This window comes from Salvia hispanica, chromosome 3, assembly GCF_029641045.1.
Source record: "Salvia hispanica isolate PSC_SH4W2 chromosome 3, Shi_PSC_v1, whole genome shotgun sequence".
Taxonomy (NCBI): Eukaryota; Viridiplantae; Streptophyta; class Magnoliopsida; order Lamiales; family Lamiaceae; genus Salvia; species Salvia hispanica.
Genome location: NC_142694.1, coordinates 6283001 through 6307250, shown reverse-complemented (window position 1 = coordinate 6307250; position 24250 = coordinate 6283001). Strand labels below are relative to the sequence as shown.

At 35.1% G+C, this 24250-nt stretch overlaps 4 protein-coding genes across 6 annotated transcripts; 3 read left to right on the top strand and 1 right to left on the bottom strand.

Annotated features, from left to right (window-relative positions):
- The first annotated feature begins 2378 nt into the window (after positions 1-2378).
- On the top strand, positions 2379-7526 carry LOC125214916 (uncharacterized). The gene is made up of 8 exons (XM_048116141.2): positions 2379-2651; positions 3967-4074; positions 4182-4832; positions 5066-5142; positions 5738-6178; positions 6293-6367; positions 6461-6555; positions 7275-7526. The coding sequence occupies exons 1-8, from the start codon at positions 2558-2560 to the stop codon at positions 7345-7347; spliced, it is 1614 nt and encodes a 537-aa protein (XP_047972098.2). The 5' UTR covers positions 2379-2557; the 3' UTR covers positions 7348-7526.
- A 1432-nt stretch (positions 7527-8958) lies between these two features.
- LOC125214957 (ubiquitin carboxyl-terminal hydrolase 24-like) lies at positions 8959-15318 on the bottom strand. 3 transcript variants are annotated; one of them, XM_048116211.2, is made up of 7 exons: positions 15083-15318; positions 13452-14036; positions 13175-13362; positions 12152-12411; positions 11417-11565; positions 10776-10949; positions 8959-9498 (listed from the first exon to the last, which is right to left on the bottom strand). In XM_048116211.2, the coding sequence occupies exons 1-7, from the start codon at positions 15095-15097 to the stop codon at positions 9310-9312; spliced, it is 1560 nt and encodes a 519-aa protein (XP_047972168.1). In that variant the 5' UTR covers positions 15098-15318; the 3' UTR covers positions 8959-9309. The 3 variants fall into 3 exon arrangements, with proteins under 3 accessions (XP_047972168.1, XP_047972169.1, XP_088923539.1); XM_048116212.2 differs by having other exon boundaries at positions 11417-11562; positions 15083-15316; XM_089067413.1 differs by lacking the exon at positions 15083-15318 and adding an exon at positions 14867-15027.
- A 2052-nt stretch (positions 15319-17370) lies between these two features.
- Positions 17371-18423, top strand: LOC125211615 (fatty acid elongase 3-like). Its single transcript, XM_048111486.2, has one exon. It carries the CDS (start codon positions 17473-17475, stop codon positions 18301-18303), a length of 831 nt encoding a protein of 276 aa, XP_047967443.1. The 5' UTR covers positions 17371-17472; the 3' UTR covers positions 18304-18423.
- Positions 18424-18550: 127 nt separating this feature from the next.
- Positions 18551-22076, top strand: LOC125211548 (putative F-box protein At1g49610). The gene is made up of 4 exons (XM_089069063.1): positions 18551-18908; positions 19791-19865; positions 20164-21127; positions 21340-22076. The coding sequence occupies exons 3-4, from the start codon at positions 20192-20194 to the stop codon at positions 21784-21786; spliced, it is 1383 nt and encodes a 460-aa protein (XP_088925189.1). The 5' UTR covers positions 18551-18908; positions 19791-19865; positions 20164-20191; the 3' UTR covers positions 21787-22076.
- Positions 22077-24250: the final 2174 nt, after the last annotated feature.

Here is a 24250-nt window from a genome sequence, read left to right as displayed (position 1 = left end):
ATAATTCAGTTAAGTAAGTATTTGTTTGAATAAAAATGGAGTATAAATTACTTCGTATTTCATAACTATGAATCTCATCTCTCTAGTGCTATAACTATTACTATTACTATTATACTCGTCCTAGATGATTCGACTCAGTATTTCATTTCAGACCGTCCCACATAATTTGTCCCACTTCACTTTTATCATTTTTTATAGTGGATCTCATATTCCACTAACTCATTCATACTCACATTTTATTATAAAACTAATACTTTAAAAGTAGGACTCATATCCCATCAACTTTTTTAACTCACTTTTCATTAGATTTCTTAAAACCCGTGCCGGGTCAAAGTGTCTCAAATTATCTGGGACGGAGGGAGTAATTATTAGCAGGAGTACTATTGTATGCGTGTTCATGAACTACATTTAATTAATCAATTCAAATTTGAAATTCTAACACTTTATTTTGTCAATATAGAGCGTGAATACATTCATTCCGAAATTATTGTTGAATGATTATGATTACCATTAGTATTAATTATTCTGTCAGACAAACAGGTCTTGCATGATTAATTATTCTAAAACTGCTTGAGACCCCGAGACTGCTTTGTCGCTTATAATTAAAAAATACAAATACATCTTAAGTTGCAATTATCCTATATTTGAAACTATTGATTTTAAATTTATTCTAATCATACTAATTCAAATAACTGATCGATATAATAACCAAGTTATATAATCGACGTATTAATCAAAATAATGTTTTTTAACTGATCAAATAATTAATATTAATAAAATGTTATAATCAATAATAATATTCACGAAATATTTATGATTCCATTTATAATAATTATGTTAAGATAGTTTTACTAATTTATTGTTTAATGGAATAATAATAATAACAATAATAATAATAATAATAAAGATTACTATTATAAGTTTATAATTAAATTATTTATCACTATTACTCCATAATTGAATATAATCCATAAATTTAAATTACATAATAATAATAGTTATAAATAATATTTTATTATTCAGATTCATAATTTAAATAATTACACTATAATTATCTTAATACGATACTATTAATTAAAATAGCATAGCAATAATTATAACAATAATACATAACATATGTAATCAAATTATTCTAATTTTATTTATTATTATAATTAATTATGAATCATAATTTTAAAATTATCATTTTTTCTTAATTAATTTTATCTATACAGCAATAATAACAAAAATAATAAATATTGATTATTAATAGTATAATTGTATAAATTATTTCATATAATTTTAAATATCTAAACTTTCCTTATCTTATGTGCATTTTTTACTATTTTTTACAATATACATATCTCATATTCCACGAATGCATTTTACTTATATCTTATCATAGGATCTCTATTTTATTTTGAATCGGACGAACTAATAATGAACTGATGGAAAATATAAAAATTCTAAAACTGAAAAGTTTATGACCGAAAAATGATTAAGAATCATAGTACTATAAAGTTGTTATGTAATACTTGTTTTCATAATTATAAATTTTGTTCTTGTCTAATTAAAATCAAACAAATATCGAAATTTATATATCAATTAATGAGATGATTTTACGAACAGATCGTGACAAACAAATACTGTAATTAGCCCAAAATACTACTGCTACTGCTTTTATTAATTATAATCATCAGATAATATAATAAATGAAATAAATTACTTTAATGTATGGCGTAAGAAAATGACATTGTTCTTTATTATTAACCATCATAATCCTAATTTGGCGTGACGATATCTTCAATAAACCAACTTTATGATTTAAGTGATTATCTCTTACATCCTTTTCTTTTTTCAGAACTCATCCTTTTCTATTTCGGAATAAGTAGAATTTGGTGAATTGTTAGGATTTCGTGTGCGACATCACTAAGATGGGGAACTTTAATGCATAAAATTAGATATATTTAATTTGTTAACAAAATAAATTATATACACTGTTACTTCATCGTATCATTCGTATGTTCATATTTTTTGAACAATTTTCATACTTCTATGTGCAGAATACAAGGCTGGCTGAATTGAGGTGAAGGAGACTTCAATAATTGACCTCACTTTAATAAATAATCTATGAAACACAAACCCAAATTTGTGCAGAAAGAAAATCAAATTACTAACAATACTTGAAGATTTGCATTGTCACATTAATATTTATGAAGATTTTCTGGAATAAGCAGCAATATATGGGTGCAATTAAAAAGTTGAAAAGGCTATTTAGTTTTAATACAGTAAAAATGAAGTGAGGAAAGATATGGTTTTACCAGTTTATTGAGACCGATCAAAAATAATAATGAAGGATTGCAACAATTAATCCAAACAATTAAAAAAGCCCAGAAAATAAAAATTTGTTCATCTCCATCCATCTCTTTCTCATTCTCTTTCTCTCTCCACCACTTTTTTCTCTCTCTTTACGGATATACATGCCTTGACATCTCATGTAATCCGTCGAGATTCGCTTTCTTTCTCTGCCTGTAATTCCTTGAATTCTCCGCCAAGTTGTGTGGGGGATGGAAATTTGATGGTTCGACACAGAGAAAGGGGGGTGCCAAGTTTAAACCTAATTGGGAAGGGGAAATTGAGGAATAGTTGCGCGCCGGGAATCATGGGAGAAGGTATGGCTTGATTTTTTAGTTTAATTGACCTAGCAGATCGTGATTGACTACTCGTGCTGTTGTTGTAAAAATTGATTTAGTTGAATTCTGTTTTAGATTTTTGTTTCTGGAGTATGATTTCTGAGTTTTTGGTGTGCAATGTAGTTTGTAGCTGTGAGAGGCCGTGGAATTTGATGTTTTGGAATTTGGTTTGATTTTTGTTTTTCAGTTTTGATTATGCGTTCATGTTTGCCTATGTCTTTTAATGCTGCGTGGATGTTATTGTATTCAAGAGCTGTGTGAACTTTGCTATTCCATCATTGTATTGTTGCTTTTCCTGGTTGAAGCTGCTAATTGTTAAGGTGATTTACTTTCTGACTTCGGGTGTTTATTGGCTTGAGATTTGTCGATAAAAGATGAACTAAATACTTGGTGAATTTAAGCGGTATGATGGCGATGCATGGAAGTTATGTTAAAAAAGAAAGCATATTATGGACCCAGTGCAATGGATGCTTTTTATTGTCTATTGAGTATTCATAGATCTATGCCTTCTTCACAATGTGCTCCACTATCCAACTGGACAAGACAAAACTTGTAGTACTAATATTCGTGTTGGTTTGATATTAATAGCCTACCGCTCTGATACTCTGTATATCCCTTCACTAGCAATTTCCATATATGTTGTGCAACACAATTCTTCATATTGCCACTAAAATGTTATAGCTCAGCTTGTTAAGAGATATCATGAGCCTGAAGATAGAAGATACCAACATTTTAGGATTCATTCATCCACAGGCATTGAACTTTAAACATATAATAGAAAATCATTTTAGTTGGACGCAAAGCGGGTACAAATAATTGTCGTCATCCTATGGTTATTTAATCTTGACTCAAAATGTGTGGTTACTTTGTTGCTCCTTTGAGGCACATAAATGCTTTCTATCTATGTAAATATGATGTAAAAAGCTGAGATTAACGAAACATAATATTTTATAGATGGTGATAATGATTGTGCTTTCATGTATGTATAAGATCTATGCATATGTTGGTACTATGTTTTCCTTTGTGTGAATTATGAAATATCAAGCATGCATCTTCCGAGTTGAATTGACTGTGGATTAGATCCAAAAAAAAGCAAGCGATTGAAAATCTAAATATTCCCACAATTGATATTAAAATGAAGTGGCATAATTAACTCTTTTGTATCGATCTTTTTATCGTACATGCACCGTAGAAAGTTGTGAATGGATACAGGAGTTGAATGCATGTTTGCTGCTGATAATCCTTTAGTACTCAATTCTTAATATATTTGCTTTTGATTCTTAATGTTTTCCAGGATCATGTGAGATGCAGCATGAAGATGATAAATCTCTTTCAGAGAAGAACAAGAAAAGGATCGTGAAGACACAGGCTCAGGTTCAAGCATTAGAAAACTTTTACAATGGTAAGTTGGTTCTCTTAATACCTGATATATCCCGTCCTGCCGTTTATCTCTTAAGATTTCCTTTACATTATTGTTAGTTGAAGTGTTGTTTTGTTTTGTTTTACCAGAGCATAAATATCCTTCAGAGTCGATGAAAATACAACTTGCGGAGTCCATAGGTTTGACAGAGAAACAAGTTTCTGGATGGTTTTGCCATAGGAGGTTAAAGGATAAGAAATCAATCAATGGAGAAAACCATGCTACTTTAAAACAAGATCGGTCAAGCGGAGTTATTCAAGACCGTGGCAGCGGGCATAGGCAAGACTCATGTGGTAGCACAAAACAGGGGGATGGTAAGAATCTTGATACCAGGGAAGTAGAAAGTGGAAGATTGAATTCAAAAGAATTCTCTGCTGCAGACCTTACGTATGAGCACGAGAGTCACCATGCCGGAAACTACAATCGTACAAACGATGATTCTTCAGGAAGTAGTAGTTCATTGCGGAATGTCCCTCCTAATTACCAAAACGTGGATCCCTCTGATGCTGCTACTTCTAGGTACCTAATACCAAAATTTCCATCTGATATGAAGGGTGTAAAAACCAGGCCTGGCCCATCTGGTTACTTAAAAGTGAAGGGACGACTGGAGAATCCTGCAATAACTGCGGTCAAGAGGCAGCTGGGAAATAATTATCGAGAGGATGGTCCTCCTCTTGGTGTTGAATTTGATCCACTTCCTCCTGGTGCATTTGAATCCTCAATGCAGGAGCCGCTTGATGGTGAGTTAAAATAGTATTATTTTGTATTATCCATTTCAAAGTCTCTTGGTGCCATTTGTGAATTTCGTGACTCATGCTTATAATTTTTATAATTATGGCTTTCTAGCTTGAGCCCATATGTATATTTTCAAGTGTGTCTCTTTTTTTGAGATTTTTTTTAAAAAACTGAATTGCATTCGCACTCCAGAGATTCTCAGATTAAGTTGCTCATTTTACACTTTGCCTTCTATCAGGAAATTACCACACTGGAGAAGATGTCTGTGGCGTACCAGATCTCATGAATGTTGGCCAGAATTCCAAGTTTTGCAAGGTGAGATAGGTTTTTTATAATTAAATTTAGTTTTTCATCTCTTGCTCATGCCACATGAATATCACTCAAGGAATGTGTACTACAGCTTATTGGTCAAGTAATTGCACAATCTAGAAGGTTATACACGAGTCTCCACTAATTTTTTAAGAGCTCCGATTAATGCATTCCTTTTGCCACTGCTTGAAGCATGAAGGCAAAACAGGAGTATACCAGCATGTAATTGTGCATGCATGACCCACTAGTATTTTATGGATTTTTCAAAGAAGATATCGCTCGTCTCCATCTTAAATTTTATTTTTATAATTTACCCATTAAGTAGATCTGATGGTAAACCAGGTTGATTGAAACATCAGTTTTACTAAAAATGTTAGCTGTTACTCTTTCATTGTTTATCTCATTAACATTCACAGTAATCAGCTCTCTTCCTCTGTTTTCTGGCTAGGCAGAAAAGTCATATAACTGATTAATGGATTTCTATTTGCATAGAGCTCACACCAACATCATGTTTCCATTTCTATTTATTTATTACACTAACTTTTCAGTGGACAGTGCATCTGATATGATCTAGATTTTATTCTCATCAAAATCCATACAGGGATCTGACATTGATGGAATGAATGTCAAAACTAGGAGTGGCTCTGATATTCCGGAGAGCCACATTTACCAAAAATCCAGAATAAAGACATCTTTCTCCAACAGTGGTTCCTATTATCCGAGGAGTAACTCTTCAGTGGAATTTACAGAAGGAACCGTCGGAGATAGACCAGGCATTGGGAGTAGAGATGAGTATGGTTCGAGGCGAAGACCTGGTTTTGAAGTTACAACAATGGATATAGTTCCAAGATATCCAAATATGCAAGCTTTTGATGGCAAAGTGAGAGAGAAACGAGCAGAGTCTTGGTCTCAAAAATATAATCATGTGAGTGCAAGGGTTGCCTTTGGAGAAAATACTGAAAATGAGAATTCTGACTTGACTGCAAGAAGAAATGGTTACCACGACTCTGTTGACAAAGGGCTCCGCCGAGAAGTTATTAAGGTTTGTTTTTTCTCTTATAGTATTACTGTATAACTTTCTTTCTTCTTGCGAATTTAGTTTTTTCCAATCGTTCTCTGGTTCTGATATTTAGTGCATTCACGATGTTTCATGCAGGATGATAGAATATATGCCAAACGGAGGATGATGAATGAACATCAAATGATGGTCCCTATCAAGAATGATCTTATTGTAATTTACATGCCTGTATCTGTGCTAGTATGCATACAGTAAATAGGTGATAGTTATTGACGTACTTTTCTCTTTGTATATTCTTATTTGTAGGGTATAAAAAGATTAAGGGAAGAATTTCCACATCAACAACCCCCAAAAGCAATATTGATGGTGGATACAACACCGCAGAACTATCAAGTCATAAGGTTAGATTTGATCAATATATTAATTTTTTAGAGTTAATATTGGTGCTTTTGCTTGTTATATCTGGACATTTGGCATCAAAGATGCAAACCAACTTAAGTCAACCGTTCTTTGATCTACACTTAAAAATCCAAGCATCTAGTTAGTCACTTAATCCTATTATTTTAGCAACACTCACATATAATCTTGTCCAGCCTTGTTTTCTGGGATGTCACTGTTAACTTCCTAGGAAAGAGCCTTAATATACTGATTTATGTTCCAAAAAATACATCATGCACACACAAGTATTCTTATTTATTTTTTGAGTCTAATCAGCCAAATTAAGAATTCTCATTTGAACAAATGGACTAATAATGCCCGAATTTTGCAATATTTATATGGCCAATGCTACTGGTATTCAGAGACAATGTTATATACTTCCAAACTAAGTGTTGTCGCTTCTCAGATTATTCTCTTCACTTATACACCAATTATAATGACCAAATAAATTTCAAAATTTTTTAGGATGTGGTATTGCGAGCAGTTTCGAGGTTGTCATATTTGGACATTTCGTCTTTCTGTTTTCTGCTTTTGGGGGTGGGGGGGGGGGGGTGGGAGTTGTTAGCAACTTAGCATCCATTTGCTTGGCTTTTTCTTAACCGGAGTCTTGAATTCTCACTGCTGCTGCTATTTCATCTTCACTCTTTTTACCTAATGCTGCAACATATTTGTATCTTTTTAGGTCTGCAACAGAAATGCCATCAAGTTTTAGCGAAGACGACGAAAGTGGTGGAACCAGTTCTTCAGTGGATTGAAAAAGGCAAACTATGAATGCTTTTCGCTGCTCGCGGAGAGCTGGAGATATGTACAGTTAAAAATAATTTGATGGCATTGTAACATATTATGTAGCTCTTGAGTAGGAACCTTCATTATGTAGAGGATGATGATTTTATTTTATCATTGGCCCCAATGTGAATCAATTATTGCTCCTCAACTTTTACTTAGTATTTTTCCTGAATAAAATTAAAATATACTTCTTCCGTCCCAAAAAAATATGTACTTTGGGTTTGACATGGATTTTAATAATACTACAAAATTAGTAAAGTAAGAGAGAGGTAGAGAGGAAAAGTAAATAAAGTATTGTTAGGGCATCCACAATGGACGCCCTAAGCGATGCCCTAAGCGACGCCCTATGCACCGCCACGTTAGCATTTTATCCTCCTATTCCACTTGCAGTGGAGCGGACTATAGCCCGCCCTAAGCGACGCCCTAAACATTTTACTTCTATTTTGTATTTATATTTTTAGGTTTGCAAATGTAAATAAAAACAAACATATAAAAACAACAAAATTAAAAGGAAATACTAAATTTACTTAATTAAAAAAAAGTTACAAATTAAGAAAAAAAAAGCACTAAATACAAAAAAAGGAGGCTACTCTAGAGTAGTCCCAATTTGCGGCTGAGGCCATCGATCATCCGCTGAATGCCTTCGATTTGAGCCGGGTTGGTCGCCTGCATGAGGGCGATGTGCGCGTCCAACAACGTCATGTAGTCAGAGGAGGCCGCCAAATCCATGTAGGCATGGGCCGCAGTCGAAATCGCGGACGGCGTCGAACTCAGGGTCCATTTTGCTTGAATTGTAGAAAATGTAGTGTGAAGTGTGAATATGAGAGTGAAGTGTGAAAAATAAAGTGAAAATGAATATATAGGTTTTGAAAATTTAATAAAATTAAAAAATAAAACGGAAACGCGTCGCATCATCCGTTACCCATCGTCCGCATCGTCCACGGTGGCGGACGATGCGATGGACGATGGGTATCCTCCGCGCATCGTCCGCGGACGATGGGTAACCCATCGTCCGCGATGCTGCAGTGGCGGACAATGCGACGAACGACGTCCGTCACATCGTCCGCCCCATTGCGGATGCCCTTAGTGGAGAATGAGTTCCACCAAAAAAAAAATTCAAAATTAGAAAGTGTATATTCGTGTGGGACGGACTAAAAATGAAAAAAAATGCATATTCTTGTGAGATTGGGAGAGTATAAAGAAAAGTGGTTGAATTTGGGATGTGAATCTCATTTATACATTAGTTTTATAATAAAATGTGAGTGATATAAGTTAATAGAACGTGAGCCTATTTATTATTTATAATAAAAGTAAAATAGAACTCTAACTATGGGATGAACCAAAATAGCAAAAAAGATTTTTATTGTGAAACGGAGAGAGTATCATATTATATTCGGTTGCAACTTAGTATTACTTACTACACTTACTACAATCAATAGATTATAGAATACTCCACTTGATAATGTATAGTTTGAAATTTCAATTCATTCATCAAGATCTTCTCACCCAAAATGAGGGCATTGGCAGAAATATCTTCTCTCGAATATTACACATTAACTTAAAACTTATAAGCCAACTACTGTGAAAACTGAAAACCCTGCAATAACAACTGCATTTAATCGTACACATCTTTGAATCTGTTGCAAATAAGTAGGAAAATTAGCTAAAAAAATAGTGCAGTTGGATAGTTATCTTCTCAATAAGTAGTTTCCGTTCACCCCAATTTCAGCACAATCGACCCGGGCTTGCCTACTCACAATCAGCATAACCAAACTGCTGAAAGCTGGTTCGAGCCAAATCACATGCTTCTTAATTGTTGAAATAATGCCAGACTATTTTGTTCCTCCGTTCACTAGCTATTTTCATCAATATCTCCAGATTCTATACTCGCGCAACCTAATAGGGTACATGTACAATTGGATACATAGTAGCTACAATCGTTTGTAGAAGAGAACATACGCCTGGTCGTGCAGCACCTTGCTTTTAGGAATGGGTGTGACGGAGGCATCATCATAGCGCAGCCATGTACCATTGGGGTGAAGTGCGTCTGCAGTGTAGTGTCCCTTTGAAGGATCCCTTCCATGATGAGTGATCGTAGCTACCAGTTCATATCTTTTAGCCTACATTGACCAGTTTGGGGAAGATTTTCAATCAACAAATGTATATTAACATCATATACAATGCTCAATGCGACAAGTCATGAACAAGGTCTAATAGAGTTTCAGGAGCATCAAAGCAACAAAGGATCAATAGATCAGAGATGGTTAATGTAAATAAACACTCCTGCAGTATTAATTCAAAGGCTTTCACGACTTCTTCTACAGTGAAACATCCAGTCGCCTAGTAGAGGCTAGTACCAATATTGTATCTACTGACGAAAGAGACAAAGAAGAACTAACATTTTCACCGTACTTTTCACTTTGCAGTAACTGTCAAGTGTCATAGCAGAAGCTCGGACTGTTTTAAACACATTTTCAAAATAAATCATCCCATAGGAAAATGCACATTATTATCCTTCCTAAAAGACTTAATTGATGTTCCACAGTTGGAACTACGGATTGAGAAAGTTCATCAGGGCAACATTCACATGTCTTTCTTTGTGATTAGGCCCATCTGATTTTTTTTACTGAATCTCAACTCATCAGCAGTTCATGCTAACAGAAAAAATAAATGGTAGGTATTAGCAAATATGGAACCATACAAATATTCCTCCAAATTCATAGGCAGAAATTTTCGTAACTGGTTTAAAGCATAAACCATAATAACATGGGATTAAGTCAAAGTTGAAATTGAATCCATCTATGGAAGGAAGGGAAACAAATAATAGAAGGCTATGATAAGGTCAATCATACAATGCTAAAAAGTCTAACGGAGAATTGCCAAGTGTGTATATATATACAGGGATGAGATCAGTTAGAATAAACACAATCACAAACGCAAAAAATTTATGAATAGCCGATGAACAAATATATGTTACATTTATTTGTTCATGCATTCATGTGTTTGTAGTTTGAACATGTTTTCTCAATTCTCATGTAAAACCACACTCTCATTTGATCTTGTCTCTCTCTCTATATAGGGATGATAATGCTTTTTATGTATCACAATAATTCTTTCTTTCATGACATTTTTTGTTCATACCAAGATCAATGATCCATATTAGTTCCTAGTTCCTACCCTAGGAAAGGTTCTCATCATTCATTTAGTGAGTTGTCACAAAATGAAACATTATATAAAAAGCATTATCGCAAAATAAGCACTATCGTATATAAAGAAGCATGATTCCTAGATTACTAGAGAGGGAGAAAGTTTCTACATGATTCTACCCCTATACATTTGTGTATATATTGTATATTGTGAGTTGTGAGAAAATATCAAAAGGAGAGGCAAGCATCACCTCAGTTGAAGATGCAAGCAATTCATGGCCAACAAGCAGCTCCAAAGGAAAACGCACTGTTTTGTGCAATTTGGTGCTTCCTTGGCTTCCGTAGCTAAAGCGCATCAAATGTAATACCATAATTTCGGAAAGCTCCAAAATCTTAACTGATTTGCTGGCAGTAACCACCTCAGCCTGAATATCACAGTCAAAATGAGAGAACTTATAGTACAGCTGTTGCAGGTGTAATCTGCATGCAAGAAACTAATAATTGCAGGAACTTCTAATTGTACTTTCGGTCTGGCATTTGGATGCATATGTTTTTACAATCCTACCCAGCCTCTGAGACAGAGTCTAATTGGATACAATGATCTTAGTAGGAAATTTCATCATAAACATGATTTCTTAATCGAGAAATTGAATAAACTAATCCCGACACCACAGGAGATAGCAGAGAAGTTGCAACCTAGCCATTCATATTTTTAAACAACTTATTGCTAGATTTGAGGTTGTTCTACTGTGTGTGATAAAAAAAAGTTATGCAGAGGAAGTTTAAAGTGCCCAAGGATATGAGATAGAATGGAAAGAAGGGGAAAGAAAAAAGCAGGGATGCCCATATCAAACTATTTGAATGCCTATATTAATAATAACATAAGGTATACCTTTCCAGCTGCTGATATTGTATACCCCTCAACTGTTTCTGGTTCAGAAAACAGTTTAAGTGCATCATCTACTGTACAGATAGACTCGGGACAAATATTAAGGTGGAGCAGGATAAATGGCTGTATGGTAGCAGAGGCCTTGTTCCCTGCTAAATACAAGATACTCAATGAGATTATATACAAATGATAGCAGTCAGTATGAATGTAAACATGAGATGAGGTCAAGGTGGATGAAAGTCAAGTGTTTTATGTCGATGAGCACAGAAGAATCAATCTTTTTAATATTGTATTGCACATTTAAAATACAGTAAAAACTCTTTTAAAAATTAAAATGCATGCAGTACTTTCCCTTAATTGAACTTCTAGAAACAAAGCCCACTACATTTTGTCCTTTCAAGGGCATGGTTGTCATTTTGATGATTTCATCCACCACCAACTATGAAGCATGACTTCTGGAGGTTCAAACCGATTAAATATTTATCTTACCTGGCATGATGATTCTTATGGGTGTTACTGTTTCAAGAATTTGACCAGTCAAACAACATTTACTGTACAGCTGATTATCCAGCCTATTATTTGCTCAAAGTAGAAAGTACAGCTGATTAGTGATTACTAAAGTTCATGGAAAAGCACAGCTGAGAATGAAAACTAACTGGGAAGGATTAACGATGACATATGAAATATATATATATCCATGCAGATTCATTGAGTTGGGAACCCAAAAACTGGACCCACCTTCTGCCTTCACCACACTTTTTAATTGACCACCGAAAATGGAACTCAACTTTGAGGGTAGAAAACTCTGGGTTCTTGTTATTGTAGTTTTATTCCTTGAACCAACAGTCTCCCAGCTGTCATCCTCACTTTCATCATCAGTCGAAGAGACTAAAGATGCAGTTTTTCCATTTCCGTTTGGAACTTGCCCATCAAGTTTAAGCAATTCATCATGCATCTGATGCATGACAAAACTTAGGAATTCCTGCGCGTCTTCTTGTCTGAAAGTCAAGCAGAAACCAAAGATTATAAGAAAATCTTAATCATATCTCAGCGCAAGGTGGACTGACAAATGGATACATGCTAAAGTAAAAAATATGCTTGAGAAAACAGTTTATTCTTTTACCTACCAATGATATTTTAGGTAAGATATAATTCAATGCAGTATGCCAGTATATATACATAATACAAACATGGATGATCCAAATTTGTAGTTCAATAGAATTAGTATAATCTTAAAAAATTTAAATTCCAACTATAAGTTTTAGTGTCATCATAGATCATACCATTGGTCCTAACATCAATTTCCTAAGTAGAAAGCTGCAGATGGTACTATCACATGTGAATCTCAACTGGGTTACACTAATGATTAGCGTTTGATATTGATTGTGAGCATCTTTATCGGAAAAATAGTAAAATGGAAACTAGTTTCTCTACTTCACATGGACCCATGGTAATAATAAGTATGTGCTTGCACAAGCAAACATTTAGAGGCTCTGCCAACTACCATTGGAACAAATGTCTGCACCTAAAAATGTCAACAAAGTGGGACCCAGATGCTTCCTAAACGAGGGCACTTATAGTACTTTAGTTTATCCCCATGACAAACAGATCTACGATCCAATGCAGGGAAAGAGAAAACTTCCTTAAAAGCATCCCTAGTGCATCATAATAGATGTCAAATAATAACTGCAATATGAGAGACTACGAAAACATGGCAAACAGAGTAAGACGTAAAAGGATAAAGATGCACAATGCACAAACCTAGGCCTGCCAGATAAGTTATCAGGAATATCAGGAGTGAAACTCTTCAATATGGAGTCAAACATGATAGGCCGAAATGGTATTCCAGTTTGAAGAGCATTATTCTCAATCCTCTTTTCAACTGAGTCAGTGAGCATGTCGAAGTCAGAAATGAAATCAACAAATGCACGCAAGGTTGGATAACCAATCTACAATGTTCAGAAGAAATGGAACTCTTGTGAGCTGGATTACAAGACAAATTAGTTTAATATGCAATAAAAGCTGATTCAGCAGGTACCTCTGGTATATCACGATTTCTAAGCTCATGCAGCAGCTCCAGAAATGGAGTGCATGACAGTAGAGCCTGCAGAGTGGCATTGAGGAAGCAAAGGTTCCCCAAGTTGACTAAACCTCGAGGCAAAAAATTCTTACGAACAGGATTTGGCCAATTTGAAACCTTGTAGGTGCTCCATGTGGAGTTTACATGCTTTATGCCATTTCCAGAATCGTGTAAAACAGCATTTTCTGAGGAACCTCGTGATGCATGTCCATTGATACCAGACAGCTCTGTGGTTGCCTTTATAGAAAAATTGTGTGCACTATCAGAAACTACTGATGCATGCCCATACTCTTCCACCACAGCAGCTTCTGACACTGGAATACTTACACTGTCGCTACGCAACGTTTTTTTTGGTGCATTATCAGGTACTGAACAGGCAGGTCCATTAGATGATTGAAGCTCAGTCAATTTTGTACTGAAAATTCCCACGGATCTTAAAGTTTCCAAATCCAAAGAACCAAATATTATCTGTTTATCATTCTTTTGAGGCTGGCACTGCATGGATCTGATCTCATCTTCAGTAAATGATCCAAAAACCAACACCTGAAATACAAAAAATATATTATTTTATAACTCCTAAAGATAATCCATAAATGTATTAATAATATCCTCCATTGAAGTATTGAATAATGCTGCTTCTGAATTACAGGGAAGAACTTGAAAAGAGTTTGTTTTGAAACACATGGTAATCATATTTAAGCACCGGTTGTGTAAACTAGTGTGGTCACTAGCATGTAACAGCGTTTCTCGAACAACACAAAAAAAAAAAAAACAAGCTTCACATACGTTAATATCAAACACACTTAACAAAATCAGTAATCACTCAATAGCTAGTATACTATCCAAAAAAAGATGAAGCAAACACCTTCAGCATACATTGCAAAAAAGGCTTACCATTCATATGCTTAAAAAAAGTTTCATTTCTAATGCCTTAAGCTCTCTCTTTTAAAACCAATGCCAAAAGCAAATGGGTCATTGGTTCATTTGCAAAGTTCAAACTGGTTTACTATGTGATAATCTGTAGCCTATTACAATTGAAATAACCTTAATACCAATAATGAAAATGCAAAACCCATGCTTAAACTACATATGAAGAGGAAGCACAAGCTTCACCCAAATCCAATGGCTAAATCACAGATCTCGCAAGCATGAAATTTTGTTTCTTAAACTATCGGCCTATACACACTTTTCCACGTCTCAACTCAACCTACCAAACTCATCTTTGTTAAATAGAACAATCCAAATTTTCTCACTCATTCAAAAACTAAAGAGAATCAGCCGGCGGCGCAAAGCAACCAAACAAGAACATCAGACACGAAATCGATTTCAATAGCAATCATCAGATTCCGAGCATAAACAAATACGTTACTTACATTAACCTAAAAACAGTTTGCAATATTATAATTCTTCGAAGTATGCACATTCCAGCAAATGTTCGCGGTAAACGTAAAACCCTAGCTCACAGTGATTCCCGAGGCAGCTCAAAATCCCCAAAACAAGTTAATCACAGTGATTAAGAGTGTCAATCGACAGCACGATTTATTGTGATTTGTAGAAAAAATGAAAATCGTGATTGAAAAGTGAGGGACCTGATTATGAGTCATGTTGAGAAGGGGAGCATCGAGCACCTCATGGAAGAGACCGAGGGGCGGCGGATGAGAAAATGGCGTCTGCTCGAACCGATGTCGGAAGACAGAGAAGGCGAGCCCACAGCTTGAGACATTAAAATTTAAGAGAAGAGAACGCCGAGCGCAAAAAGCCCAGTCAGGAAAAAAGGTGAAGTGTGTGAGAGAGAAAATGGGTGAGTGGAATTTAAGAAAAAGGAAAAACAATTATTGCCTCGCCACCAATGCGTATTTTTTCTAATTTACAAATATTTATTTATAGATAAATGAATAGAAAAAATTCGATCTTTAATCGCTTTATTATTAGACAATTGTAATTTAGAATTTGTTATGCTATTTCTATTATGCGCAATTAGTAGTTGGATGCATAATATGATGTACCGTTTTATTTTTATTTTCTTGATTTTTTTTCTTTTTATCTTTTATTTTGCTGTTTACATAAAATTTTTATATTCAAAAGTTTTAATATGTTGAACAACTCATAGCTAAAAGTATTCTATATATAATGATGTGAATCCAGGAAGAGCCAAATCAATAGAAGAAACGAAAGTATCCAAGGAACCACATCTGAGTTGGGTCCCGTTTCATACATCAATATACTTATCACGATGGTGGCCAAATGCTCTTCTTAGACCACTATTGTCTTCGTCGTTAAAAGAGCTTCGCGTGAGTACCTACACGCCTCAATTGGTGCACGGATGAGGAAGTTATGGTCGTTTTATGAAAGCCGCACGGTCCAACAAGCAAAACGCCCGACTCCAGAGAGTATGCCCGGCTTGGGCGAGGACCCGGGCGTTTTGTGCGAGTTGCGTTTTTGAACGCTTTTTGTATATCTTTTTTAGCACTTTTATCCCCTTGTATAAATGCCCATATCTAGGGTTTTTGCCATTTAGACTTTTAACATTGTTGAAGAACAAAGACTCCATTTGTGAGCACTCATCTTCATTTTGAAGATTTATCAAAATTCTTTGTGGTTGCATTCCAATCTATTGCTGAACTTAGGTTGAATGTTAAGGTATACTTACTAATTTTTGTGTTGCTAATTGGTGGAGCTATTGAGTTTTTGTTTGTAAAAGTAGCCATTGAGTTTTTTTTCTTGAGCTTTAATCTAAATCATTACAATCATCTCCTTCTTCTTCCTTATCTTTTTCATTGTTATATTTCTTGTTTGGTTTATTGGATATCTTTGCAAGAACAAATCCGAGCAACATATGATTCTTGAATCCACAAGATTCATAATTCATATTATATAGATATGAATAATCTTAAGTTACTAATGTCTTGATGCAAATATTACAGTACTACTTTCGTTTCATTGTAATTACTAAATCCTAGGGCTGGCAATTTTTTACACGACACGATAACACGACACGAACCAGCACGAAATTAATGAGTTTGAGTCAGAGCTTATTGGGTTCGTGTCCTTATTAGGTCGACCCGTTAAGGACACGAAAATTTCGTGTTGTGTTCGTGTCGGGTTCGTGTTATCCGTTAACAATACGTGTTCATGTCGTGTTCGTGTCGGGTTCGTGTTATCCGTTAACAAATAATATTTTAATATTATTAATTCTTATTATTTTCATTAAATCATTTAAATATTTAATCAATTTCCAATACATGTTGTTATCGTGTCGTGTTGACCCGAAGTGGTTCGTGTCATTAATGGGTTCGTGTCGTGTTCGTGTTCATGTTTGGGGTTTTCTTAATGGGTCGTGTTCGTGTTTGATGTTATCGTGTTCGTGTTTGATGTTATCGTGTTCGTATCATTATCGTGTCGACACGATAACGACCCGACACGCACGATTTGCTACCCCTACTAAATCCCATTATAGATGTCTAAAGTCTAATAGTAATCCCACTAGAGTCATCTCATTATAATTGATTTTCTTTTATAGAAAAAAATAATATTTTTAATATTCCTAAATTATTTTCTATATTAAATTATTTATTGATTAGTCTACTTATTTTATTGTCACAAAAGTTTACACTATAATTTTGTCTCGTGAATTAAGTGAAGAAAGAGTAAAATAAAAATAATAATATTTCTATTTTAAAAAATAGAGTATCATTTAGAAGGAGACATTATGAAAAGGAAAAAGTGTGGGACGTAGGGAATACGTTACTCCTGTAGTCCAATAGTGAAACACTAGCAATTAAGCAGGCGAGCTTGAATTTGTGGGCTTCTAAGAATATGGACTCAATAATTAAACAATAAAAGCCCAATCATATGAACCCCAATAATAGAGAGTAGATTTATGAAATAAAAAAATGAAGAAAGACAATAATAGAGCATCATTTTGATAGGCCGACCACAAATAGCCTTCCTTACCCAATCCCCTCCAGAGCGGCGCGTGATGTCCACTCTGTACGCCACCGCCCACTACTGGCTGGTGGAGCACCCCAGCATCAGCCAATACGAATGGATCCCCAACCAATCCCCTGGCTCCACCCCTCTCTTCCTCTTCGCCACCGTGGCCACCTACCTCAGCCTCACCCTCCTCCTCTCCCTCCGCCCCCTCCCGTCCCCACCCCCCTTCCTCCGCCTCATCACCGCCTTCCACAGCCTCCTCCTCTGCCTCCTCTCCCTCCTCATGGCCGTCGCCTGCACCCTCTCCGCCCTCCACCAGTCCCCCACCCCGACCTGGCCCATCTGCTTCCCAGCCAACCACACCCCGCCGCGTGGCCCCACCTTCTTCTGGGCCCACGTCTTCTACCTCTCCAAAATCGCCGAGCTCCTCGACACGCTCCTCATCCTCCTCAGCGGCGCCCGCGGGAGGAGGCGCCTCACGCTCCTCCACGTGTACCACCACGCGGCCGTCGTGGCGGTGTGCCGCGCCTGGGTGTCGGAGCGCCAGTCGCTCTTCCCCGTCGCGCTCGTGACCAACGCGGCGGTGCACGTGCTCATGTACGCCTACTACCTGCTCTGCGCGATTGGGATAAGGCCGCGGTGGAAGCGCGTGGTCACCGACCTCCAGATCCTGCAGTTCGTCTTCAGCTTCGCGGTGTCGGGCTGGATGCTCCGGATCCACTTCGGGGGCGGGCCGGGTTGCGAGGGGATCCGGGTGTGGTGCGTTAATGCGGTGTTTAATGCGTCGCTATTGGCGTTGTTTGCGGACTTTCATGTCAACAATTATGCCAAGAGAAAGAGATTAGCTGAGGATGGGGATAATAAGAAGATATCGTGAATTTTTTTGTATTTTTATCCATTGAATTTTAGATTTCGATCGTGAGTTTCAAATGAATTTGATAAAAGCTTACTCCAATTTTAAGAAATGGATTAAGAATATTATCGTCTATTTAATTTATTACTTACTACTGGCTAACTTAAATTTAGTTTGGCTTTCGTTCATTTTAGGATTTGGATTTGAATTTGGGCTTCATTAAAATGAACTTTCAACTTAAGCAGAGGGGAGTCATTTAGAATTTACTACTAGTATAAATATTTTTAGGTGTTGTTTGGTAGTTATATCATATTTCGACTATAAATGATATATTCATTGATAGTTATTATAGTTTCAATTAGTTTATTTAAGTTGATTGGTGTTTGATAGCTAAAGATAATTGTGATTATTCTATTGACATGTTTGGTATACAACAAATTACTACTACAAATAAGGATTGAAGTTTGGATTGTCAAAATTATCCTCATCAATTTAACTTAATGACGAAACTATCCTCACGTTGCTCTAATTTTTCCCTACAAATCTAGCCGCCGCTCCCTCAGATTCTCTCCACGCAATTCTCGCTTCTACGCAGTTTCATTTTGTGCTTTCACATCACAAAGAATTTGGTGAGTTTTCTCATTTTCGTTTAAACAAGTAAGGTAACTTATTTTGTTTTTTCAACTTCCCCATTTATTGATCCCCTAAAATCCTAATCTGTTAAGATTTTATTGTTTGAGTTTTCGTTAGTTTTTTTTTCTAGTTTAAACGACACTGTGTAGGCTATTTATGTTAGTCCAACTAGCGAAACCAGACTCCAACCGAATTTGTTGGTTTATGTGTTGATTTCAATTTTTATCGATTAGTGGTAGGTTTGTAGCACTCCAAGTCGATGGTGAATAATCTCATTAACCACGTTAATCAAACCAGACTCCAATTGAATTTATTGGTTTATGTGTTAATTTCATTTTTATCAATTATTGGTAGGTTTGTAGCACTCCAAGTCGATAAGTCGATTGTGAATAATCTCGTTAATCACATTAATCAAATCTCTGACTTACTTTCAAATGATGATGTATTTTCGGAAAATCGTATCCCACCTAGGATGAAATACAAAACGTGATCAAAACACTTTGTTTTTAGTAGTATTAAAAAGTGAATGGACTATAATAATTGATTTTCTAACTTTTTTTTTTGAATTTCAAATTTTTGAAAAAAATATCATATCAAGTCTCTAACATTTCATAAATTACATTTCTGATCTTTTAATATGAGTGCAATGTGTAGTGCTAGTATGAGTTGAATATAATGTGTATAACAACTTGAGGAATATGTCTACTAATTTTTAAATATTTATAAATTAAATTGGGAGTTTGTAAAATTAATTTTAAATTATGGAGTAGCAATTTTGTAGTGATGTTGTTGGAATTAAATGCTTTATTTGCAAATTCAAGACCTCATTTTCCTAAATTTAATTATGAGTACCTTATTTATTTTTATTCCTTCAACAGAAATGTGCGTATAAATATTTTTTGATCCTGAACTGTAAAACTCTGCAGCAAAGCGAGAGAAGGAAGCTTTATGAGGTAAGCTCCGAGGATTTGATACTGTATCGTTTAGCTAAATTCTGAGTTGTGTATACTTAGGTAATTCTGTGATGAATTAACTTTTAGAAGGTTTGATTTTATTCAAGAATTTGACAGTACGTGGTATTGATTCTTTAGGTGAATTTTGAGTTTGATTATGTTTTGGAGGTTTTGATTTTGTCGATTGTGTATATATCGGTAAATTTGGAGCTTGATTATGTTTTGGTGGTTTTATGGCATCAAGATTTGATTGAATGTGTTATTGCTTCCTAGTAATTTGAACTTGATTAAACCTCAGGTGGTTTTGATATTTTGCCGATTAAGAGATGGAAAACCCAAAGAGATGTATTCACGAGGACCTGCTACGAGACTTACCCGATTGTTTATTGTTTGACATATTTTGGAGGTTGCCAATGACAGATGTGGTTAGGACTTCTGTTCTATCCAAACGCTGGAGGAATTTTTGGACCACTGCCCCCTTTCTTAACTTCGATAATCGTGCTATGTTGCTTGGTGATGGTAGTAAGCTTCAGAATTTTGTTAATCAGGCTTTGTCATGCTGGAATGGGGATAGGGTTTTGAAGTTCAGGTTTCATTCGTATCATGAGATTGCGAGTTCAATGTATAGCGATGTTGATTTGTGGGTGAATTTTGCACAGAGAAATGGAGTCGAAGAATTACATTTACATGTGTTGTGCATTACTAAAAGAGCTTGGCCTGGTTTTGATGGTAAGGAAGTTTACCGCGTGCCACCGTGCCTCTACTCTTACTCATCCCTAAAAGAGTTATCACTCCAATCTTGTAACTTGGAGATTAGTGGAAATGTGCAGTGGAATAAACTCGAGAGTTTGAAGATTAATGCTTACACGGCTGCTCCAGCTGTGATTAACCAAATATTGTCTGGTACTCCTCAGTTGAAAGTCTTTCACCTGACTTATGTTGACAAAGGTGGAATATTGAGTATCCAATCTAGTAGTTTGAAAGAGCTGTCTATTGACAAGTACATTTTGTGGCGCGACGATCTACTTGCGCTTTCGGATCTGAGAATCTGTACCCCGAATCTTGAAACATTAGAGATTAAAGGACTTCCATATAGGAAGTATTTTCTGACGGATGTCTCATCTTTGACACGTGCAGTTCTTGATTCGGTGCCCTTTGGTTTAGGCCATTTTTTGCAGATTTGGTTGTCACACGCATTGAGTCAAATTCTTCAAAGCATTCAACATGCGGAAAACATCGCGTTATCAGACTGTTGCACCGAGGTTTGGTTTCTTTGTGTTTCCTTTTATGACTTACATTTATTGTAGATGAATAAATTTGTATGTAGAAATCAGAACAATTATTTGATATAACAAATATCAAGAGCACACTTGTTGGCCAAGTTGGTTTTTGTTAGGGCTTCTTAATTTATGTTTGACCAAGTTGGTTTTGCTCTATCTTGTTTTGAATATAATCAAATGTATTGTTATATCAGGTGGTTGGAGCTTTGAAAATGAATTGTGTGCACTCAGCTTTTCTCAATGTCAAATCCCTAGAACTCAGATGTTGTTTTGATGACTACAAACAAGTAGTAGGTGTTCTAGCAATGTTCCCTCGGTTGGAGAAATTAATCATTAGAGACAAGAAAGAAGAAGGCCTCCAAGATGACACCGAGCCACTCAAGTTTGAGGCAAATATTCCCGAGTCCTTTCTTCTTCAGCTGAGGACGATTGAGGTTACTTGGTCTGAGCGCTACGACATATTCCCATTGATTGAGATTTTGTTAAAATACGCAAGCAAGCTAGAAAAGATTGTTTTCCAATTATATGAAATCAAGTCGCCTGCACCGTCAAATTCTCTGTCTTTGGTGTCACAGAAACTGAAGGGGATGCAGAGATCTTCGACTAACTGCACAATTAATATCACCCAGCTACGCATTTAATCATAGGAACGCCTCAGGTAACTAACTGATTGTCTTGTTTGGCAGGTAATTACCAGCTTTTGTCGTACATTTTCTTTCAAATATCAATGGCAACAGTATGTTTCTCTGGGGAGGGAAGTGCTAGGTTCCCTTTTCTTGCATTCGACTTGCTGTGCTGTGTCAATTATAGGTTCGTTTTGCAGTTGTATTTTGTTAGTACTATATGTTTATTCAGCACAGTAAAGCATTCGCACATTTTTGGAGTAACTGATGTTTTCATATGTAGAAGTTAGAACACTTCTTAACTTTAATGTGTGACATATGAAAACTAATGATTAGATTTAGATTGTCATTTATCAAGCTTGCTTTAATGTCTGATGCCAAACATCTCATGCTCAAAATTTAATTCTATCTTCAAATTGCATAGAAAATTGAAAATGCTACAGTTTATGTAATTATATTCTTTCAACGAGTTAATTGCACGGCCTGTTAACAAGTTCTTCTATCTTCAACACTTCTCCATCTCATCTTCTATTGCACAACCTACAGCAAATATTTCTGAAATATTTCTATCACTTGATCAATATTTCTTTAGATTTTATTCATGTAAATATTTCTTTAAAATATTAATATATTTATACGTAATTTTTTAGAATATTATCAAATATATTTCTTTGCCTATTTGGTGCCGAAATATTGAGTTGGTAGTGTAAGTTGCCTTTGAAAAAATTAGTAAAAAATTATGCGCCAAATGCCCAAATATGATAAAGAAAAGGATGATAAAATTTGTACCCCATTTGATTTTTTCACAAAGTGACAATTTGGGCCATATTTGACGTGTAGTTTCTGTTTCACAGGCCCTGCAACAAAATCACACTATAATACTGTAATTGAATTTGAATTTGAATTTGAATTTTATTATTCTCATTTATGATTCCAAATTTAAAAAGTAAAATACAAATAAACAAAAACATGAAAATCTACTAATATTAAGATTTAATTGTGATTCAAGAAAATGCAAATTAAAATAAAAGACGTTAAAAAATATTTGGAGCAAAGGCCGAGAAGAGTACGTTTTATATGAGCACAATGTATGTACTATGTGCATAGTATGCGCCACGTATAAGGCGTATAAGAATTGACGAAGATGTCTACTAAGTACTTAAATATTTTAAATATATATTAAAATTAATTCTAAATTAAAATAGTACTAGTATAATTTTGGTAATGTAGTTGAAATTAAAATTTAAGAAATCAATTTCATAATTTTAATTAATTTACTTCTATCTCATTCTTTAAAAATAGGATCCATTTTTATTTTGGTTTATCCTCTAATATTGAAAATTTTATACTCCAATCAATTTTCCTTTCTATCACTTTTATTTACTCCAACCAATTTTAGAACATTTTGTTTGTGGGAAATCAAAAAATTTCGTTTCCCAGGTGAAATTTGGGGAAATTGGGGATGGGGGTTATTTTTGTCATTTCCAAAATGCAATTAGGTCAAACTCATCTTCCACCTCTTCTATTTGGGCCATATTTGACATCAATTCTTGTAAATTAAACAATGGGGCCGAAAATTATATATGGGCCATATAATTTCAAAAATTATAGGACATATAATTCTGATTCAATTCTTCAGAGAATTAAATCTTTGAAATGTTAGAATTGAAATTAGGACAAAAATAAAAATAAAAATGAACATGCCCTAAGCTCAATAATTTAACATTTCCCTTGTGTTTTATTCTTATGAAATCGATTGGTTTATTTTATTTTTTATTTTTTAATCGATTGGTTTATATTCTCTCAATAGCGTTTCGTTAATATTACTACTATAAGATAATTAGTTTTATCCTTCTCTTGCAAATCTTTTAGGTAAACAAGATAATATTAAAACTAGTAGCAGCATATTACCTAGACTTTAATGTATATGTGTATGTGTGTATTCCATGAGTAATGGATGAGTTTATTAGATTTATTTCTTCATATGCAAATCAAATTAATGTTTTGTAAGTGTAACTGTTGTATTTGCCTATTGCTGAAAAGATTTCATAACGCGCTCTGGTAGTGCATTGCTTCCTCCGATGGCGTGCATTGTACTTTTAGTGACAAATCAACCCCAAGTAGCATATCTGATATTGTTCACAGCAATGCATAGGTGACATAGTTATCCTTTGGAGACCTTATTCACAGCAATGCATAGCTTACTAAATAAACCTGATTCGAAAAGGAAAAACTTTTTATTGTTTTACTTTGTTAAAAAAAATTTTATTTTATAATTTGCTTATTTAAGTAGGTTAATTGTCTTGATAGGTGCCTTGGTAGATAACATTGCTGAACCATCGACGAGCACAAGCACAAGCGCGAGCGGACGCGGATGCGGGCGATAAAAACAAGTTACATATTCACAAATACATGCATAGTACTATAACCATGGGCAAGTTATAGTAAGATTGTAACGCTAATGATACTTAATTGCATAAGT